Genomic DNA, 21,524 nt, shown 5'->3' with positions numbered 1-21,524 from the left:
ACATCTGTGGAATGGGCCAGAATGCTTTCAGAGAGTCCTAATTTAAAATACTCCTCTCTGTCCAATTCTACCTCTTGCTTTTGGTCTTAATTCTGTTAACATGAATTTTTCCCTTTATCTCTCTGGATCTTTTTGCAAATGAATATCTTTCATGAAAAGCCAGCACCACCTGCCCTTCAACATATATTCTTATATTTCATAATAGGTACACAAATTACTCTCCTTCTTCTACTGCAAATGTTTGTCATTAAGCTCTGACAATGATATGGACGTCAAGACACTTCTTCCCCAAATTTTGTTGCTAAATATAGAAAGGCATGTTTTGTTTAATACATTTATTTGTGCCCTTGTTTTCAAAAGATTTTGTTCTTTCTCAGCCTCACTACATTTTGAGAACAAAACTGGGTTAACTATATCTCATCCACAATCTTATAATTTAAAATAAGTTTTCAGAATAAAGTGGGAGAATGAACTCCATATTTGCTGAAACTAATTCTTAAATTATTAAAGTTTCCCAGAAATCTATTTCAGACATGAGCAGGAACTCTCTAGACAGGAGGTGCTATAAATTTTTTAAATGAGTGGAAGAAAAAAGAAGTTTGCATTAATCAACGTGTGCTTAACTATCTGGTTTGCCTGTGGATATTAAAATGACAACAAGTCAGGTTATAATCAAGAATGAAAAACCCCCTTTAATTGTGAACAGAGAGGAAATTAGTTAACCATCCAGGACCATACATTGCTTATTTTTGCAATAAAGTTGGGTGAGACTCACTGAATACTTGGACTTGGTTACTGTCAACAAATACACAGCAAGGTCACCTTGGATAAGTACTTTCTGCATTCACAAGCATACACATGAGGACAGGAGCGAAGAGTTACACTCTGGGTAATGACATGACCTTGAAACTCACTACATCTAATATAGACCTGGAATGTATAAATTAATAATCTGTGACTTGCTGGGCCAGTTTTTCACTGGCCCGATTCTCTCTTTCATGTCCCCATAGTACTCAGCAGGATGTTCCCTAGGCCTGGAACGACCTTGGTCTTCCTCTTTGTGTAGTGAATTACAGCTCATCCTCTAAGGTCCATATAGATTGCCACCTTTTCTATGAATGAAGCCTTCAAACTTAGATTTATCCTCTTCTTAACTCTTGGGTCAAGGTTCTCTGTAGCTTTCTGAAATTTAATACTTATCCCATGATAATATAATTTTTTATTTCTTATTCCAATTACAAGAATGGAAGCTCAATGACAGCAGAGATCTTGTCTGTTTGGTCCATTGCTTCTGTCGCTAGGTCAGTTCAGTCGTTCAGTTGTGTCTAAGTCTTTGCGACCCCATGGACTACAGCAAGCCAGGCCTCCCTATCCATCACCAGCTCCTGGAGTTTACTCAAACTCATGTCCATCAAGTCGGTGATGCCATCCAACCATCTCATCCTCTGTTGTCCCCTTCTCCTCCTGCCTTCAATCTTTCCCAGCATCAGGGTCTTTTCAGATGAGTCAGTTCTTCACATCTGGTGGCCAAAGTACTGCAGTTTCAGCTTCAACATCAGTCCCTCCAATGAACACCCAGGACTGATCTCCTTTAGGATGGTCTGGTTGGATCTCCTTGCAGTCTAAGAGACTCTCAAGAGTCTTCTCCAACACCACAGTTCAAAAGCATCAATTCTTCAGTGCTAAACTTTCTTTAGAGTCCAACTCTCACATCCATACATGACTACTGGAAAAACCATAGCCTTGACTAGATGGACCTTTGTTGGCAAAGTGATGTCTCTGCTTTTTAATATGCTGTCTAGGTTGGTCATAACTTTTCTTCCAAGGAGCAAGCGTCTTTTAATTTCATGGCTGCAGTCACTATCTGCAGTGATTTTGAAGCCCAAGAAAATAAACTCTGTCATTGTTTCCATTGTTTCTCCATCTATTTACCATGAAGTGATGGGGCTGGATGCCGTGATCTTAGTTTTTTGAATGTTGAGTTTTAAGCCAACTTTTTCACTCTTCTCTTTCACTTTCATCAAGAGGCTCTTAAGTTCTTCTTCAGTTTCTACTGTAAAGGTGGTGTTACCTGCATGTCTGAGGTTATTTATATTTCTCCCAGCAATCTTGATCCCAGCTTCTGCTTCATCCAGCCCAGAATTTTGCATGATGTACTCTGCACATAAGTTAAAAAGCTTCTGTCCCCAGGACTTAGGAAAATGCCTAGCACAAAGGAATTGGAGAAATATTTTTTGAATGATTCATTTCTTAGTATATGGGCATGTTTAGGGTGTAAGGAAACAGGATGAACCAAGTAGGTTGTCATTTTCCGTATGATTCAGTTATGACAGACATAGGAATACATTACTATAAGCAGTGGGATTGTAAAGAGGAAATAGACATTGAATTAGAATACTTACATAAATTTGTAAACGCTAATTGGCTATCATAGGCTAAGTGTGAAATGGTGACATAGTGAGTTGTAAATATGTATTTGAAAAAATAAGTATAGAGAACAGAGAGACTTAATCAAAAGGGGCACGCTTTTAGGGAGGGATTGATGTATCAGATAAGAAGAGATTTAGGATCAGTGGGATGAAGGCATTGTGATGGAGAAGATCATGTTTTGTGAGAAAAATGAGCAGAATATTTACGAATAGAAATTCTGGACTATAAGGTTGACATGATTAGCCAGACCAAGACTCAGATCTCAGCCACCAATTGAGTGACATTGAGCAAGAAAGACATCTAACCTCTAATAATCCCTAGTTTTGCTGTTTCACAGTGTTGTTGTGGGGATCAAATGAATCAAGATGATTCTGATGTAGGCAGGCCAACATAAGCATTAAGAAATAGTAGGCTACAAATTCGAATATACATTACGGTTCAAATATTGGAAAAAATACTAGAAGGAAATAGTATATCCAAATTATCTGTACTTGCGTTAGAATGATATGAGTATGAATTCTCTTTCGTCTCTTAATTTTGCCTATATTCCATATAATCATCAAATAACATATATTCATTAAATATTTACTTCATACCACAAATATTATCCTAGGTGCTGAGAAAATAAGAGTGAATAAAAGAAATAAGTTCTGGACTCTGAAGTTGCTTAGGTTTTAGTAGGCAAACAGAGACAAAACAATGCAGATACACAAGATCATTTCGGATGATAAGTGCTGTGATAGTATCATAATGATTGAGGAGGATGTAAACTGGTAGATGAGTCAGGGGCAGTCTCTACAAGGATAGCAGAGACCTATTTGAGCAAAGATCTAAGTGATGGATAGATGGCAGGACATAAATACTGAATTGAGAAGAGTGTTGTAGGCAGTGGGTCTGGATGCTGCAAACGCCATAAGCAGAGTGAATAGGATGTGTTCAAGGGACAGAAGGAGAGCCATTGTGGCTGGAATCCAGTGAGTGGAGAGGGTGGTGGAAAGTGAAAGTCACCAGATACATAGGGGCCAGATCATGAAGGACTTTTGAAACTCTGGTAAGGAAATTAAATTTTATTCTCAGACATTGGGGTATTTTAAGCAGAAAGATGATATGATTTACATTTTTAACTAATATTTTATATATGTGTGTAAGATAATCATGATGGTGTGATCACTCACCTAGAGCCAGACATCCTGGAATGTGAAGTCAAGTGGGCCTTAGGAAGCATCACTACAAACAAAGCTAGTGGAGGTGATGGAATTCCAGTTGAGCTATTTCAAATCCTGAAAGATGATGCTGTAAAAGTGCTGCACTCAATGTGCCAGCACATTTGGAAAACTCAGCAGTGGCCACAGGACTGGAAAAGGTCCGTTTTCATTCCAATCCCTAAGAAAGGCAATCCCAAAGAATGCTCAAACTACTGCACAATTGCACTCATCTCACACGCTAGCAAAGTAATGCTCAAAATTCTCCAAGCCAGGCTTCAGCAATACGTGAACTGTGAACTTCCAGATGTTCAAGTTGGTTTTAGAAAAGGCAGAGGAACCAGAGATCAAATTGCCAACATCCGCTGGATCATCGAAAAAGCAAGAGTTCCAGAAAAACATCTATTTCTTCTTTATTGACTATGCCAAAGCCTTTGACTGTGTGGATCACAATAAACTGTGGAAAATTCTGAAAGAGATGGGAATACCAGACCACCTGACCTGCCACTTGGGAAACCTGTAAGCATGTCAGGAAGCAACAGTTAGAACTGGACATGGAACAACAGACTGGTTCCAAATAGGAAAAGGAGTATGTCAAGGCCATATATTGTCACCCTGCTTATTTAACTTCTATGCAGAGTACATCATGAGAAACGCTGGGCTGGAGGAAGCACAAGCTGGAATCAAGATTGCTTGGGAGAAATATCAATAACCTCAGATATGCAGATGACACCACCCTTATGGCAGAAAGTGAAGAAATAAAGAGCCTCTTGATGAAGGTGAAAGAGGAGAGTCAAAAAGCTGGCTTAAAGTTCAACATTCAGAAAACTAAGATCATGGCATCTGGTCCCATCACTTCATGGCAGATAGATGGGGAAACAGTGACTGGCTTTATTTTGGGGGGCTCCAAAATCACTGCAGATTGTGATTGAAGCCATGAAATTAAAAGATTTCATCTCTCCTTGAAAGGAAAGTTATGACCAACCTAGACAGCATATTAAAAAGCACAGACATCACTTTGTCAACAAAGGTCTGTCTAGTCAAGGCTGTGGTTTTTCCAGTGGTCATGTGTGAATGTGAGAGTTGGACTGTGAAGAAAGCTGAGAGCTGAAGAATTGATACTTTTGAACTGTGGTGTTGGAGGAGACTCTTTTTTTTTTTTTTTTTAGATAGTAACATTATTTTTTTTTATTAGTTGGAGGCTAATTACTTCACAACATTTCAGTGGGTTTTGTCATACATTGATTTGAATCAGCCATGAGAAGACTCTTGAGAGTCCCTTGGACTGCAAAGAGATCCAACCAGTCCATCCTAAAGGAGATCAGTCCTGGGTGTTCATTGGAGGGACTGATGTTGAAGCTGAAACTGCAGTACTTTGGCCACCAGATGTGAAGAATTGACTCATCTGAAAAGACCCTGATGCTGGGAAAGATTGAAGGCAGGAGGAGAAGGGGACAACAGAGGATGAGATGGTTGGATGGCATCACCGACTTGATGGACATGAGTTTGAGTAAACTCCAAAAGTTGGTGATGGACAGGGAGGCCTGGCTTGCTGTAGTCCATGGGGTCACAAAGAGTCGGACATGACTGAGTGACTAAACTGAACTGAACTGATACATGTACATATGTGTATGTATACACACAGTACATATATGTGTATATGCACACATATATGTAATAAAATTTAACTGCTAGGTGATAAAATGGAGCCTATCATGATTTCATGTCATGACATGATCTGCCAATGTCGAATTAATGGGGGGAAAATGAGGTCATTTCATATATATATATACACACACACAGACATATATAGCTATATGTGGCCTTTCCAGCATTAGATATTTTAAAAGAGGGGACAGTTTGGTATTACCTCCCTAAGCTTTTACTGATTCATTAGATAATTGGTAACATATTTAAATAAGATTTACCGAGTTCTGTACAATAGGGCAAAGTTAAATTCTTGATTGGAAACACCAGTATTCTGAAAGTCAGTTCTGGTTCTCTGCTTCCAACACTGTGTTATTTTCACTTGCATTTAATTTCCTGAAAAGGATAAAGGAGTGGTGCATTTGAAAAAATGATATTAAGGAGAAAATCTGCAAATGTAAAGCTGTGTAGTGTTTGCTATAGAGTATTTGAAAATTGTTTGTCCTTCTCTTCCTGGCAGCACATTATTTCTAAAAAAAAGCCAATAATGAGCTGAGCACTCGAGTGAAAACATCTATGGTGGAATGATTTTGGCATGTGAAGAGGGACGTCAACTACTTTCAGTCCCCAAAGCTTCATCACTGACCTCGTTATTCCTTTTGGAGCACATTTCAGAATCTGCTCCCAAAGTACAAGGGCATAACAGGAGAGCCAGCCCTTTTCCTCCATCCTTCCAATGCCTGAAACAATAATGCCCTTTCAGTGTTGCCCAGAAAGTAGGGTATTCCATGCCCTTTCAGTGTTGCCCAGAAAGTAGGGTATTCCATGCCCTTTCAGTGTTGCCCAGAAAGTAGGGTATTCCTTTGTGAAGACGCATAGTTATGGAACTTTGATGTCAGTTTTGAAGAACCCACATTGCCTTCAGTGTCTGCAAAAATAACTACTGATCTCAAACAGCTTGAAGCCTGTTCCCATCGCTATGCCCTAAGTTGCTTCAGTCATGTCTGACTCTTTGCCACCCCATGGACTGTAGCCCGCCAGGCTCCTCTCTCCATGGGGATTCTCCAGGCAAGAATACTGGAGTGCGTTGCCATTTCCTTCTCCAGGGATCTTCCCAACCCAGGAATCAAACCCGCGTCTCTTATGTTTCCTGCATAGAGAACCTGCATGCAGTTCTTTACCACTAGCACCACCTGGGAAACCCCATCCCATCTCCATAGAGGATATAAATGTCCACACTACCTTCTTTCTCCAGAATGCGGTACAGCCAGTGTCAATGCCATCAGGGTCAGAGAGGGTGGTCTTCATCAACCCGACTCTTTCCCCTCTTTTCTTTCCATCAAAAACAAGGTTTTTCAAAAAGATCTATCCAGGTTTTATCCTATCAGGGCCTTTGTTGTTTTTGAAAATGAATATTGTTTCTCGAGTATTCAGAAAGACACATCAAAAAGCAAAACCACTTCTGCAGTTCCTGCTGGAATAAAACATCTGACCCCTTTCCCTATATTTTCATCCTCAAAAGTGATCCCTTCTGAAAGAAAGGAAACAATTTTCAAGCAGCTGTTTTTTTTTTTTTTTAACTCCTTTGATGTAGTCAGCAAAGCTTTACCAACGGACATTTCATATAGATAACAGTTCATGTCAAGATCTTCAGGAGAAATAGAAGATAACCCTCTGACCCTGCCTTCGGGTGGCTTAGAGCCTTCTTGCATTAGGAAGGGCAAATAGAACCGGAGTTACTTAAGAATCCCTAAAGGTAATATGTGGTTTAGGAGTTCAAGCTCTTCAGTCAGACAGCCTTATCCTGGCCTTCCCTTATCCCTTTCTACCTGAGACACACATATTTCCAACAACTTCAGAAATTTCTGCAAAGCAAGTATAATAATAGCAATCATATTCTAGAGTTGCTATGAGGCCAAATGAAATAGTGAGTCATGCAAATAAAGTAGTTAGCATGCTGCCAGGGCCTCAAATTAATACTTAAAACTCTTGGTAAGCATTAATGGAGAATAATTATTATTTAAATCGGGTTTTTTTTTTTAAGTGGCCTTTGAGAATTATATTACAACCTTATATTCACAAAATGTAAATATGGACTGTTTTCATTTTTCTTTAATAGGCATTTTAAACTGTTGTGTGGCATACAACGTTGGTCTCCCAAAAGCGAAGATATTTTCTGGCCCTTCAAGTGAACAGTTTGGCTATGCAGTGCAGCAGTTTATAAATCCAGAAGGCAATTGGTAAGAACATTCTTTATGTTTTCAGTAAAATCATTAAATAAATTTAATATTTGACTACAATTTCTTGTTCAGATGCATGAAAATGTTATTAATTGGTAGCCCTCAAATATCCTTAAATGAAGAATTTTTCTTTCAGACTTGGTAAATATCAGATTGATAATTAGTGGGATGACTTAAAAAAAGATGACTTTTTTTAAAAAAAAAAAAAACCTAGATAGAAAGTTTTCTCTAAATATTCCATTGTGAATTCATAATACCAGATTTTGACCATTTGATGATAGATAAACAGATAGGTAGGTAGATGGATAGATTTGTCTTCCTTTCTTACTCTGTAAACTGGTATCCATTAGGTTTTATAAGTGTTCAACTAGCTAACACTACCTCTGGACCGTTTCTAGATGGCAGAATTTTTCCTTACATTTTCTCCTTCAGCAAAGCTTTGTCTACTGGCTTCATTTTAAGTCAGGATTCCCTACTCCCGGTGACCAGGGGTCCTTACAAGCATTCATGCTCCCTATTGCAGCAGAAAACTCCAGGCAGATCCTGGCTCATTTAGAGCTTTTTCTGATGATTAAATGGGCAGTTATTAGTTTATCAGATAAGGGCTATAATTTATACCCCTTTTCCTTCATGAACTTATGTCTGGTGCTCTAAAAAAATGGAATTCAAACATTCAGGATCCCTATGATTCACATTTTGGTGTGTGCCTATCTGTATGATGGGCAAACAAAATGAAATGATACTTAAGAGGGCAGTGTGTCTCAGAAGGCATCATAAAAGAGGTGAATCCTGAGCTGGGTCTTAAGAGTGGAGGTGAGCAAGCAGGAGAAGGGTACTAACCCATTCCTGCTTCAGGGCTTTGGTGTACTGCTCTTCTCCTGGAAGGGACTGTCTTCCCAAGATTCTCACTCTTATCTCTCAGTTTCAGCTCAAATGCCTACTTCTCAAAGAGATCTTTCAGAACCAACCTGTCTGAATTAGCACTTCACAACCGCTCCCAGTTGTCTCTAGCCTTTTATTTTCTGAGTGGCCGTTGTTACTATCTGAAATTATCTTTATGTGTTTATACGCCCATGACCCATCTTCTGCTCTCTCTGAGTGTAGGCACTGGTGTGTGCTCAGAACCCAGAGTGGCAGCTGATGTTGAGTAGACGGTCAGTAACTATTTTCTTGATTACTGAATGAAAGTCCTAGTTCAGTTGGTTCACTTGAGGTAGTCTACAAAGTGATCTCTCATAGACCGACTGACATAGAAGCTGAGCAAGACCTTCAGACGAGTTCTGATGGTCCACTTCGTAGGCATGGCCTTGCTGAGGACAACCTGGCATTAAACTTGAGGTGATTCTTTTTTAAGTAACAGTTTTTCTGGTACAGAGAAAGAGCCACCATTAGCAATAGATGGTATTAGAGATGGCAAGGATTGTTGGCAGCTCAGCCACTGGCCACTTTGTGAGTTGGAAGTTACCCAAAGGGACAAAGTTGACAGGAATCTAGCAGGCAGAGTGCTGGCCAAGTGAGCCCTGTCTCCTTTCTCTCTCCAAGATTCCCTTTAAGTACAGAAAGCATTGCTAGAAGACAAACGCATTACAGGGAGCTCTGCTCAATACTATGTAATAACCTAAATGGGAAAAGAATTTGAAAAAGAATAGATGTATGCATATATATAAATGAATCACTTTGCTGTACATCTGAAATTAACACAACATTGCTAACCAGCTGTGCTCCAATATAAAATAAAAATGTTTAAAAAGACAAATGTATTAATTTGTGGTGAGAATCTGGTACTGACAGGGTTATTTCAAGACCAAGGACCCCAGACATTTCTAAATCCTGCCTTGACCTTCTCGTGACATTACTGAAAGATACATAAACACAGAGCTTTCTGTTAAGATGTGTGGTGAGGCTTGTCAAGGACTTCTTTCCTCAAGCCTAGTACAACCACCAGCTGGTTTGTGCAAACCCCACGCCCAGGAAGCAGAGAAGGGAGGTCTTACCTGAGGGCTACACCCTGTGGGGGTGTGAAGCAGGAAGGAAAGAGAACATAAGCTGGCCTGACATGCTAGCCTAGGTCACTCCCTGATCTGGCCCCGTAAAATCCAAGTCATGGACGTGATCTTCTAACGCACCACAGGCTGGATGCTTATGAGGTGCAGAAAGTACAAAGCATAGACCTTGACTTTAAGGCATGTGGAATAGTCAGTGAGGAAGATGGATGTGCAGATCAGGCAGCCATGAATAATGCCAGGGGCATAAGTGCCACCCCCAAAGTTAACAGCGTTTGTGTTCCTCTAGTGTCACTTGCTATATTAACTTACTGTCGAGAGCTCATTTTCTCTTCCCAAGACCTGAGACACTAGAGGGACAGGGTTCCCTCCTGACTTCTCTCACTAGTTGACGCCGCCCAGGTTGCTTGCTCAGGGGGCAGGGCTGGGGCAGGATCCAGGTGTGAGTGGGTTTTCCCGCTCCAGTGCTGGGGTGGCCGAGGTTAGCACCAGCAGCTTTCATGACTCCCGGGATCAAGGAAAATACTATGAAACTTGGAATCCAGAATGGCCTATTTGTTTTGACAGTTGGCACTGTGCCCCTCCCCACTCCTAATTTATGACAATCACGCAGACATTATGGGAGTAGCAGATGTGGGAAAGACTGTTTTAACATTAACTTTCCTTCTGATATTAATCAAGTTAACTTTGGGCACAGAAAGTGATATTGCTATGAATTCCTTTAATAAACTATGAGTCTTTTTCCCTTAGACTTTATATATGTAACACACACACACACACTCACACACCTCTCTCTCTATTTTTTCACTCCCTTACTGTAAAAAGGGAATAAAAATGGAAAGCTGCTTGTTCTGGTAGTTTCCTCCTCAGCTCACTTTGACTTTCTTTACAGTCTGTCTTGTTGAACCCCCGACCTCATCTCTCAGCCCTTTCCTGCCTTCTGAAAACTCACTTAAAGCTCTAGCCTGAGTTTTCTTAAGTCACACTCTGCTATTTTCAAAGTACAAACTTTATCTGTTCCATGTGCCCCATGTTTCTAAGAATGTATTGGCATATTTTGCACAGGGATCTATAAAATTTTAACAAAATGATCTTGAGTCCTTTGCTGGTTTCATTTATTATACTTTTATTACACTGTGGACTTTTACTTTAAAAAGAGTGTTGATATGCTTTGCAAGTTCTTGAAATTTTATCATGGTCTCTTATGAGCTGGATGATTTTAAAAGCAAGATTACCTCCCAAGTAGAGCTCCACGGTGCTCCTCTTCCTGTAAGTAAGGCTGGGGTCTGTTCTCCCTCCAGTGTAGGCTAAGGGTCACCCTACTTTGGAGCCCTCCTTTTATATACAGGATGTTCAGATGTAGGTGATGCAATCAATCCTTATCACTGTTTTACAAAGGATTGTGATACATTTAACGTCATTTCCTGGAAGCCTGTGGTGATATGTACTGTTTCTGTTTGTCTAATCTGAGGGCCTGTCTCAAGAATCATCTGAACTCATTATATGACTCAAAAATCTTAGAACACTGCAATCTCTTGTGTGACGGGGACTGTCTGGGAATTGAGGGTATTTCCAGTTGTAGAAATGTATTTTCTTGTTGTAGTAAGGACCAGTGCATGCTTGCTCTTTAGAAGGAGAAATACAATGAATATGTGTCATGAGTGCTTACCTCTGTGTCCACCTCTGTGACCCTTTGGACTATAGCCCACTAGGCTTCTCTGTTCATGGAGTTTTTTTGGCAAGAGTACTAGTGTGGATTGCCATTTCCTCCTTCGGGGATCTTCCCAATCCAGGGAAGAGTTTTCTTAAGTCACACTCTGCTATTTTCAAAGTACAAACTTTATCTGTTCATGTGCCCCATGTTTCTGAGAATGTATAGGCAGGGATCTATAAGATTTCAGCAAAATGATCTTGAGTCCTTTGCTGGGTTTTATTTATTATACTTTTGCATCTCCTGTGTCTCCTGCATTACAGGTGGATTCTTTACCACTGAGCCATCAGGGAAGCCCTGAACATGTTTCATAGCCAAAAATAAAAACCCTTCCATCTATATATATATTATAGATTCTAATTTTTAATTAAGAAAAATGTAATAAAGCATTATGTATATTATAAATATAACAGGGTGTATGACATACCTCTTGTAAGGGAATTTTAGATAAACAATAAAAAAGTAACATTCAATTCTGCACAAACAGCAATGATTATGTCATATAGTATATTGGCAATATCAATGCTAGTAAATTCTTAGCCAACACATAATATTCATGATGACTCTAAGAGTTTTGTCAAATTATTACCCATTTTATAAGTGATAAAGGGGTGAGACTTAGAAAGCTTTGTTAGTTGTCTAAGTTTACAGAGCTAAGAAGTAATAAGCATAGGGTAGATTAATACAAGCAGCTTCCCCAGTGGCTCAGAGGTAAAGAATACACCTGCAATGCAGGAGCCACAAGAGACACATGTTCAGTCCCTGAGTTGGGAAGATCCCCTGGAGGAGGGCATAGCAACCCACTCCAATACTTTTGCCTGGAGAATACCACAGACAGAGGAGTCTGGTGGGCTACAATCCATAAAGTCTCAAAGAGTTGGACACAACTGACATGACTTAGCATGCACACACACAGATCACACAGATTAATACAGGAATAAGGTGTTCCAAGTGGGTCTGTTTTTTTGTGTCCAGGGAAGAACATGGGAGAATGTAATTGGCATTTATAAATAATATTTAAATATAATTTTCATGTAAAGTTTTTAAAGAAAGATGAACTTCATCCAGCATTTTTAATTAAAAATTGTTACAAAAAGTATTATCTGGGATGACAGTTCCCATCTGTCTTTTCATTCTCTGATAGACAGAGATTTGTCAGATTAGCCAAGAGCTAGTCAGTTTCCCCACCACCAGCTGGGTGACTTTGGGAGAGTCACAGAACCTCTCTGGATCACAAAGAAAATGGCATCCTGACCAAACCAGAAGTTTTTACCGCCTTGTGAGAGAATAAAAGTAAAGCACTTCAAAAACTAAACTACTGTGCATATATGAGATATTCTCACCAGCTCTTTGTAAAAATGTATAGAAGCAAACTCAGGATTTTTAATGACTTGTTCCTCCCCACCTCTCTATACCCACCACTTCTTCCTCACCCATCTCTCATCTGTCACAGTTTAGCTCCCATGCAATATTAGATTAATTTTGGTCCATTTCTTCTTCTTCTTGGCCAAGAATGCTATTCTGATCCCTTTTCCAAAATAATCATGTCTTTGTCTTTCATTACATAGCCTTTATTTTTTTTTTTCATTTATTTTTATTAGTTGGAGGCTAATTACTTTACAATATTGAAGTGGGTTTTGTCATACATTGACATGAATCAGCCATGGAGTTACATGTATTCCCCATCCCGATCCCCCCTCCCACTTTAAATATCAGCCAACAGCATCCTTTATGTCTCTTCCCAAAGATAAAATTCTCTTGCCATTAGGTTTTTCTGGCAGTGCCATTTAAATGCTTACTTTGTTTATTCATAAGGTTTGCTTTTATTTTAAATCCATGACATATATATTTCTTTTTGTTCTTCTATTGCATTTTAGTTATTTTCACCAACTTCTAACTTAGTCATATTTTTGACCCTACAAAGGCTTAGAAGTCTGACTGTAATATATTCTTGTATTTTTAAGTTTAAAAAACTTACCATTAATATTTTTATGACTATTATGCTATTGTCATATACTTAAACTAACACTATTAATGTAGGTCTATAAAGGAGCGTGTTTCCTATTAATAATGACTTTCCCATGGCTGGCAGTAGGGCCAGGGTAAATAGGCAACCAAGTTCCTTTTGGAGCTCCATAGACCACTCCAGTGTTGATTTACCTATCTTTGTCACACCATAGTTGCTAATTTTTTTCCGCTAAGTTAAAATCATCTTTATGGGTACATTTTTTCAGTGATTCGTGTAACAGCAGAAAGGGCACTTTAAATATTCCCTGCTCCAACTAACTTCTTCGTTCCCCAGCTCTGGACACAAATTTGTGTGTGTATCCACAGATAGGGTCACACATACATGCCCAGCTTTTGTGACTTGCCTGTGGAATAGATCTGCTGAGCCAGAGACTCTGGCGACCTTCTGTGATTTGTGAAAATCCTCCGTGCCTCACCACCTCAGTCAGTTCAGTTCAGTCATTCAGTCATGTCTGATTCTTTGTGACCCCATGGACCGCAGTACACCAGGCCTCCCTGTCCGTCACCAACTCCTGGAGTTTACTCAAACTCATGTCCATTGAGTCGGTGATGCCATCCAACCATCTCATTTTCTGTTGTCCCCTTCTCCTCCCACCTTTAATCTTCACCAGCATCAGGGTTTTTTCAAAAGAATCAATTCTTCACATCTAGCCTCACCACCTCGTCTTATCATTTCAAGCTTCCCTCTGTGTTAATGCCTGAAGGTCTGTTTTTAAAACAAGTTCATTCATGATGGTGCTGGGACACACACACGCTCCCCCACACACATACTCCCACACACACTCACACACACTTTCCCACCCACCTCTTCCTGGTGATTACTTGTCTGAAACTTTTCCATCCATTGACTCTGTCTTAAGAAGGATCTGGTAAATGCTAAGTGGCATAGGTAGAGCCTATTTGTTAATTTGGTTAGGACCCAGATGATGGAACCACAGAGAGTAGCTCTCCTGGAAGAGTTCTAAGCCAGCTTAGTATGACAGAAAGAACTGGAGGTTTGGAGTGAAAGGACATAAGTGCAGATCTAGGTTTTGTTGCCAATCAGACTCTTAGAGTTGGATTTCTTTATATGGAAACAGGAATATTTATAATATCTGACCTCACAGGATATTTATAAGGATGAAAGTAGATAATACATGTTAAAATGTGCCTTATAAACTGTAGTTTACAAATATTGTTTCTTTTCCAGTTCTTTCCATTGATAGCTATCTGCTGTAGCACCTAGTTAAAAGGTACTGTCTCATGGACTTTGAGACATAAAAATGTGTGACCTTAAAAGCATTCCTTTCCTCCCCACCAGGGCACAAGGAATGTGGAATTTTTATCGTCACAAGGCATTAAATTGAGTCTTTTGGCTTTTGATTTTAACTTCAGGAAAACTGCATGTTGGATGAGTCAGTGTAACAGAATCAGTTTTTATTGATTCATTTGCTTCCAGTGCAAAAGCTGATTTCCAGGGTTTTGTGAGATAAAACAATAGGCTTAAGATGTTCTAGCAATAATGAGGTCAGTGGACTTTGCATTGGGGAACTGAAAGATCTTGAGGATGTAGCCATCCCACTATTTGAGGAAGCAACCTGGAAACCAGAGAAGTCTGGAAGCATAATGAGGCCAGGAGGCTAAAATTGCCTTGAAACATATGCTAGAGTTTAGCTAGTAAATTATAATAGCAGTCCTTCCCAACCAAGAGCTAAAAATGAGCTCTTACCTGCTCATTACAGGTGAATTCTTCCCATGACAAACTCCTTTTATGTTGCAAGCAAGTAGCCATATGGAACTCACTGGACTCCTTGTGTTGTCAGTGGCCTGGAACTAAACAATATAAGGAATAATATTTATATTTATAAGCTATAGGCTTTGACATGTCTCATCTTAATGTGGGTATTACATACAATAGACTTCTAATGCCAGACAAAACAACTCTGGATGGCTGATAGACATTTCCAACTGAAAATACCTCCCTCTGAACTTCTGAGCTTCCTTTACTGAAGAATCTTGCTCTACTGACCATATCCTCCTTATCTGATAATGGCCACTTGGTTACTTTTAATTCTTGCTGACAACCTTGGGCTCACCCTTTGCTTTATTTTTCTTCCAAAACTAACTTCTCGTCACCGCCTTGTCACCACCTTCCCTTCTGCCAGCCCCACAAGAGCCTGGCATCACCTCTTTCCTGCATCATGCCATGTGCCTTGTGAGTGCTTCACCTGCTCCACCTGTACTCCCATGCAATCATTCTCAACACAGGAACCTTCAAAATCCTTCTAAAATACGTCAGATTGTGTCAATACTGTGTTCAAAACCCTCCGGTGGCTTTCTCATATTTCACTCAGAGGGAAAAACAAGTCCTTACAGTTTCATACAAGGCTCTGTGTGATCAAGGCCCATTACTAACATGACCTCATCTCCTACCATTTCCCCATCGTGCATTCTGCACCAGCCACAGGGCTTTTGCACTTGCTGTTCTTGTAGTCAGGACTTCTCTTCCACCAGAGTCTTATGATGTTACTCCTTTCCCTCCTTCAACTCTTTACGTAAATGTCACCTTCTCAGTGACCTTTCCTGGCCCTCCTAATAAAGATTGCAACACCCTCCACCCCACACTCTTGACTCTGCCATCCTCACTTGTCCCACAAAGTACTGATTACCATTGCCATACGTTTTACTTACTCATTACATTTATTGTCTGTTTTTCCCACTAGAAGGCAACTTCTGTGAGGCCATGGTTTTTTAAAATGCTATGTATTTATTAATCCATTTATTTATTTTTAGTTGTACGGGGCATGGGCTTTCTAGCAGAGGCAAATGGGGCCTCCTCTTTGTTGCAGCTTCTCATTTTGATAACTTCTCTTGTCGTGAAGCATAGGCTTTAGGTGCATGGGCTTCAGTACTTGTAGCACAAGGGCTCAGTAATTGCAGCCCTCCAGCTCTAGAATGCAGGGTCAGTAGTTGTGCAGCATGGGCGTAGCTGCTCCATGCATGTGGAATCTTCCCAGACCGGGGATAGAACCCAAGTCCCCTGCATTGGCAGGCAGACTCATCCACTGTACCATCAGAGAAGTCTGAGGCCATAAATGTTTGACTAATTTAGTCACTAATGTATCCCCCATGCCTAGAATTAAGTCTGGCACATAGTTTGCCTGGCCACCATGTACAGCTTCACAGGTTGTACACTGCACAAGGCCAAGGCACACCATTCATGTGGGAATGGAACTCCCTAGAGTTGTACAACATGTCAGCCTCCTAGGACCTCAAGAAATATGTATTGAATCAAATAAAACATGCTTTGCCCTAGTATTTTAAGTGCACCTCTGTCAGTAATCTCTGGGAAAATCTCTAGTATCAAAGAAATGCTTGGAGAGTTTAGAGACTCACAGACCAAAGGAAGACATTTATAACAGCCCCTGGATTGTGGGTTTAAAACTACCTACACCAACATAAATATTATTTACTAACTAAACAAAGTATTTTGAATTCCACTGGAGGTGGGCAAATTGGCTATGTTTTGGAACTCTATATAATCACTATTTTCCCACAAGATAATTGAACAGTAAGTGTTATTTTAAGTAGTCTTGGAAGAATTCCCAGTTTCACTGTAGGAAAAGAAAAGTTTATATCTTGGGATTTTGTTCTGTTTTGAGAATCAGCGCACACAACTCTTCATGGAGCTCTTTGCCTGGTTGTGATTAAGTTAAATCTGTTACTTCAGAGAGGCTTCATCACACTTAGTTTACCCGCTGAGGTGTCTTATCCCTGACCTTTATAACATTCTCTCCTGGCATGTTTCTTCCTGCTATAGCTGATTACATAAAATTTTGTAGAGAAATATACCTGCCTCCCTCATCTTCCTGTCTGATTAATTTGAGAATGTCACAGTTCCCTCAGGGTAGCCATGGGTGATGTCATAACCTTTCCTCTTAAGGGAGAATTGTCAGGAACGAGGATTTCACTGGGTGCAATCTGCTGGAAACACTGCCAAAAAAGGAGGTGGACCAAGGGTTTTCAAGCCTTCTCTGTAATCACTAGTATGACCTATGACTACCTACTTACTAATGTGGTTCTCAGTATTTAAAGAATGAGTCATAGACAGTGAAAACACCATTTCTGTTCTTCAACAGACATAATGGTCTGGTTTGCCACTGTCCTCTATTGTTTTGTGTTAAGAGTTTAATATGGTGTGATGCCACCAGAGATTTCTATGTGTTCTGTGTGAGAATGTTGGAGAAGACTCTTGAGAGTCCCTTGGACTGCAAGGAGATCCAACCAGTCCATCCTAAAGGAGATCAGTCCTGGATGTTCATTGGAAGGAGTGATGCTGAAGCTGAAACTCCAGTACTTTGGCCACCAGGTGTGGAGAGCTGACTCATTTGAAAAGACCCTGATGCTGGGAAAGATTGAGGGCAGGAGGAGAAGGGGACGACAGAGGATGAGATGGTTGGATGGCATTGCCGACACAATGGACATGGGTTTGGGTGGACTCTGGGAGTTGGTGATGGACAGGGAGGCTTGGCGTGCTGCGGTTCATGGGGTCGGAAAGAGTTGGACACAACTGAGCGACTGAACTGAACTGAACTGTGTGAGAATCTCAAGCCCTTTCATGAATTTCCTATTAAATGGCATATAGCTGCACAGAGGCTTCATTTCTTCTTGTCTGATGAATGGGGGCAGGGGCAGGGGCCCTAATTCTCATGGTGGTGGTAGAGATGTTATAACCCCCCAGTACCATGAGGTTATCCAACCCTGAATTCTGGGATGAGGTGGAAGGAGGCCAAGAGAGAGTGTCCAGGAACACTTAGTCACTAGGAAACAGCAGGTGGCCTTTTGAGCTTTCTCACTGAAAAAACGGATAGCTAGTGATGCAGCTTTATGGCTGGAGGCCCAGAAGAACAAAATGATTACATTTTAGGTGAGAAACACTCAACTTTTGTTTCTCGGTGTGTTTCTCTGGAATAAGCTGAGAATAGATGGGAAAGGTGTGCAGTAGAAGCCACCGAAGGACCACACTTGGTGCTATCTGAACATATGCTGTCCTTACCTGATTGTACCCAGCACAGCCAGGGCCTACAACCCACTTCTCAGTAGGTGTGGTCTGACCCTCAGGTTCCAGTTTTTACTCCTTTATGATTCTGGAAGCCAACTCATATGTTCAGTTTTCCCAATCCGGGCCCTTTGCCAGGCCTTCTTGCCACTTTTTAGGAAAGAGAATAAATAGCCTAAGGGTTAAGAGCTTGGACATCAGAATCAGTTATGCTTGGCTTTCACGACCCATGTGAATATGAGTAAGTTGCTCATCTGTCTCAGTGATCCCATCTGTAAAATGGAGATAAAATAATCTCAGACTCATTTGGCACAGGGACTTAATAATATTCGGAAAGCCTCCTATACAGCATCAGTTGTAAGATTTGCTGTCGTTAATATAAATCCCCAGAATTTAAAGGGGCGAAGCCACACTTTTTGTTATAGTTTCTTGCTATAAGGTGCTATGTTATTCCCTACAGACTCCTCAGTCAGCCTTTGTTTAAAAAATAAGGACATGAGTTTGACACATGGTAGCTACATGGAGACTGAATCAGGAACAATTGACAGAAGAGTACCCATATAATGCTTTCTTCTCCACTTGGTGGAGTTTTTTCACCTCTTTTTTTTTTTTGCTTATTTTATCTTTAATTTAGACAAAAAGAAATAAAAATTTTCTATTCAACTTTTCCTTAAGAGAATTCTCGTTTGTGTGTGTGTGTGTGTGTGTGAAATTTGCTCAGTTGTGTCTGACTCTTTGTGACCCCATGGACTATAGAGTCCATGGAATTCTCCAGGCCAGAATACTGGAGTGGGTAGCCTTTTCCTTCTCCAGAGGATCTTCCCAACCCAGGGATCGAACCTAGGTCTCCTACATTGCAGGCGGATTCTACCAGCTGAGCCACAAGGGAAGTGCCAGGTAATAATGTAGAATCAACACAACATTGTAAATCAACTATACTCTAATAGAAATTTTAAAAAATAATGTAGAATGATCCATTTGTTTGTTCAGTTGTTTTTTCATTCATTCATTCGACACACGGTCACTCAGTGCTATAGGCAGGATTCCTAGTCCCCATGGACTTTTCCTTCCTGGGGGGCGGGTGGGTATTTAGTCAGGGGGCAGGCCCTTACAGGGTAATTTGATGAAAATCAGGACAGGGAAAGTTCAGAGGCTAAGAAATTACTTAGGAAATCCACCTTGCTCAAATGTGGAAGAACCAGGTGACTTCTTGGAGGAAGTGGTTGTCTAATGGGAGACCTAAGTAATGAGCAGAATTTTTCCAGGCAGAGAACAGCACGTGTGAAGGTTTAGAAGCAAGAAGAACCCAGCTTCTCCACCAGATCAGAGTCTAATGACTCAAATACAGAATTTCAGGAAAGTATGTGAAGAAAACAGGGCTGGAAAAGCAAAGGCCAGATTGTCTCTTTTTTTCTTTTTTTTATTAAAAAAATTTTTTTATCATAGTTGATTCATGATGTTAGTTTCAAGTGTACAGCAAATTGATTACATTTTATACATATATATATGTATATATTCTTTTTCATTTTTCAGTCTCTTTCTTTCTTACATTTTAAGATGTATCCTGCACACAAAGATTAGAGGTAATTCTGTATAGTCCCACTATGGAATGAAGACCAGAGACTTGTAGAAATGGAGAAATCAAGCTGCTGGAAGATAGTTTTTACAATGCAGAATCCTCATAAGTTTCCTAATTTCCTCTGAGTTGTCATGAATTTGAAGAACATCAGATATGCTCAAACATGCACTTCAAATCCTGCTCCTTGATTCTCTTCCTTCACTAAAGCAAATATTGGGACTTACAGCCAACATATCAATTTCTTTTTCAGAAATCTTAACCTATCTGCCTGGTGTTTTTGCATTCCTCTTTCTAGACAATATTTTTGATGTATTACTTTTTAATTGAGGTATAGTTGATGTACAATATTATTAATGTAAAAGTTTCAGGTGTACAACATAGTGGTTCACAATTTTTTAGTTATATTCCATTTAGAGTTATTATAAAGTATTGACTTTATTTCCTGTTTGGGACTATATATCCTTACAGCTTGTTTATTTTATACATAATAGTTTGTTCCTCTTAATGCCCTACCCCTATATTGCTCCTCCTCCGCCCCTCCCCACTGGTAGTCACTAGTTTGTTCTCTGTATCCGTGAGTCTGTTTCTTTTCTGTTATATTCACTAGTTTGTTTTATTTTTTAGAGTCCACATATAAGTAATATCACACAGTATTTGTCTTTCTCTGTTTGACTTATTTCACTTGGCATAATACCCTCAAGTCCATTCATGTTGTTTCAACTGGCAAAATGTCATTTTTTTTTTTAGCAAAGAACTGTATTTGTGACTAAAGTAAAAATTACAGATGCATGTTTATAAAACCTTGTTATAATGTTACCATAAGAAATCATTAGCTGAAAATTAATCAAAAATTCAGATTGAAAAGGATTTACATTTTAAAATAGCTCATGTGGAATTCTTAATACTTAAGTAGCATCTGTTCCCACCCACTACCTCTGGATTTTCTTTCCCCAAAGTGCAAGGAAGTGGTGATTGAGGACATTTAGCAACATTCTTATGTATTTTACTCCAAATTCAAGGTTTAAGTTGAACTTCTGATATAAGCTGCATTATCCTATAGGAGGCCAACTATATTCTATAGTTAAAAATTCTTTCAATCAAAATAGATGGAAACTTGCATGCTAAAATTTTAAAATAAAGTTTGATAATAAAAATGTCATCCTTTTTATGACTAAGTAGTATTCCATTGTATGTGTTTGTGAAAGTCACTCAGTCATGTCCAACTCTTTGTGACTGTCTGTAGCCCTCCAGGCTCCTCTGTCAACTGAATTCTCCAGGGAAGAATACTGGAGTAGGTTGCCATTCCCTTCTCTGGAAATCTTCTGGACCCAGGGATTGAACCAACTCTCTTGCACTTCAGGCACTTTACCTACTTATATATGTATACATATGTGTGTGTGTGTGTGTGTGTGTGTGTGTATGCCATATTTCTTTATCCATTCATCTATTGATGGGCACTTAGGTTGCTTTTATATCTTGACAATTGTAAATAATGTTGCTATGAACATTGATGTGCACATATCTTTTCAAATTAGCATTTTCATTTTCTTTTCCAGATATATACCCAGGAATAGAGTTGCTGGGTCATAAGATAGTTGTATTTTTAGTTTTTGAGCAACCTCCACAGTTTTTCACAGTGACTGCCA

The 21,524-nt window shown here is 39.7% G+C and overlaps 1 protein-coding gene across 1 annotated transcript in view; it reads left to right on the top strand.

The window, feature by feature from the left end:
- ITGA2 (integrin subunit alpha 2) overlaps positions 1–21,524 on the top strand; it is a 105,373-nt gene that overhangs the window by 23,678 nt on the left and 60,171 nt on the right. The window contains exon 2 of the mRNA XM_043488539.1: positions 7,399–7,519. Within this exon, the coding sequence (XP_043344474.1) occupies positions 7,399–7,519 (121 nt within the window). The remainder of the gene's footprint in view (positions 1–7,398; positions 7,520–21,524) is intronic.

The sequence above is a fragment of the Cervus canadensis genome, chromosome 16 (genome assembly GCF_019320065.1).
Source record: "Cervus canadensis isolate Bull #8, Minnesota chromosome 16, ASM1932006v1, whole genome shotgun sequence".
In the NCBI taxonomy this organism is placed as follows: Eukaryota; Metazoa; Chordata; class Mammalia; order Artiodactyla; family Cervidae; genus Cervus; species Cervus canadensis.
Note: the sequence above shows the minus strand (reverse complement) of the source record. Positions and strands in the feature narration are given on the sequence as shown.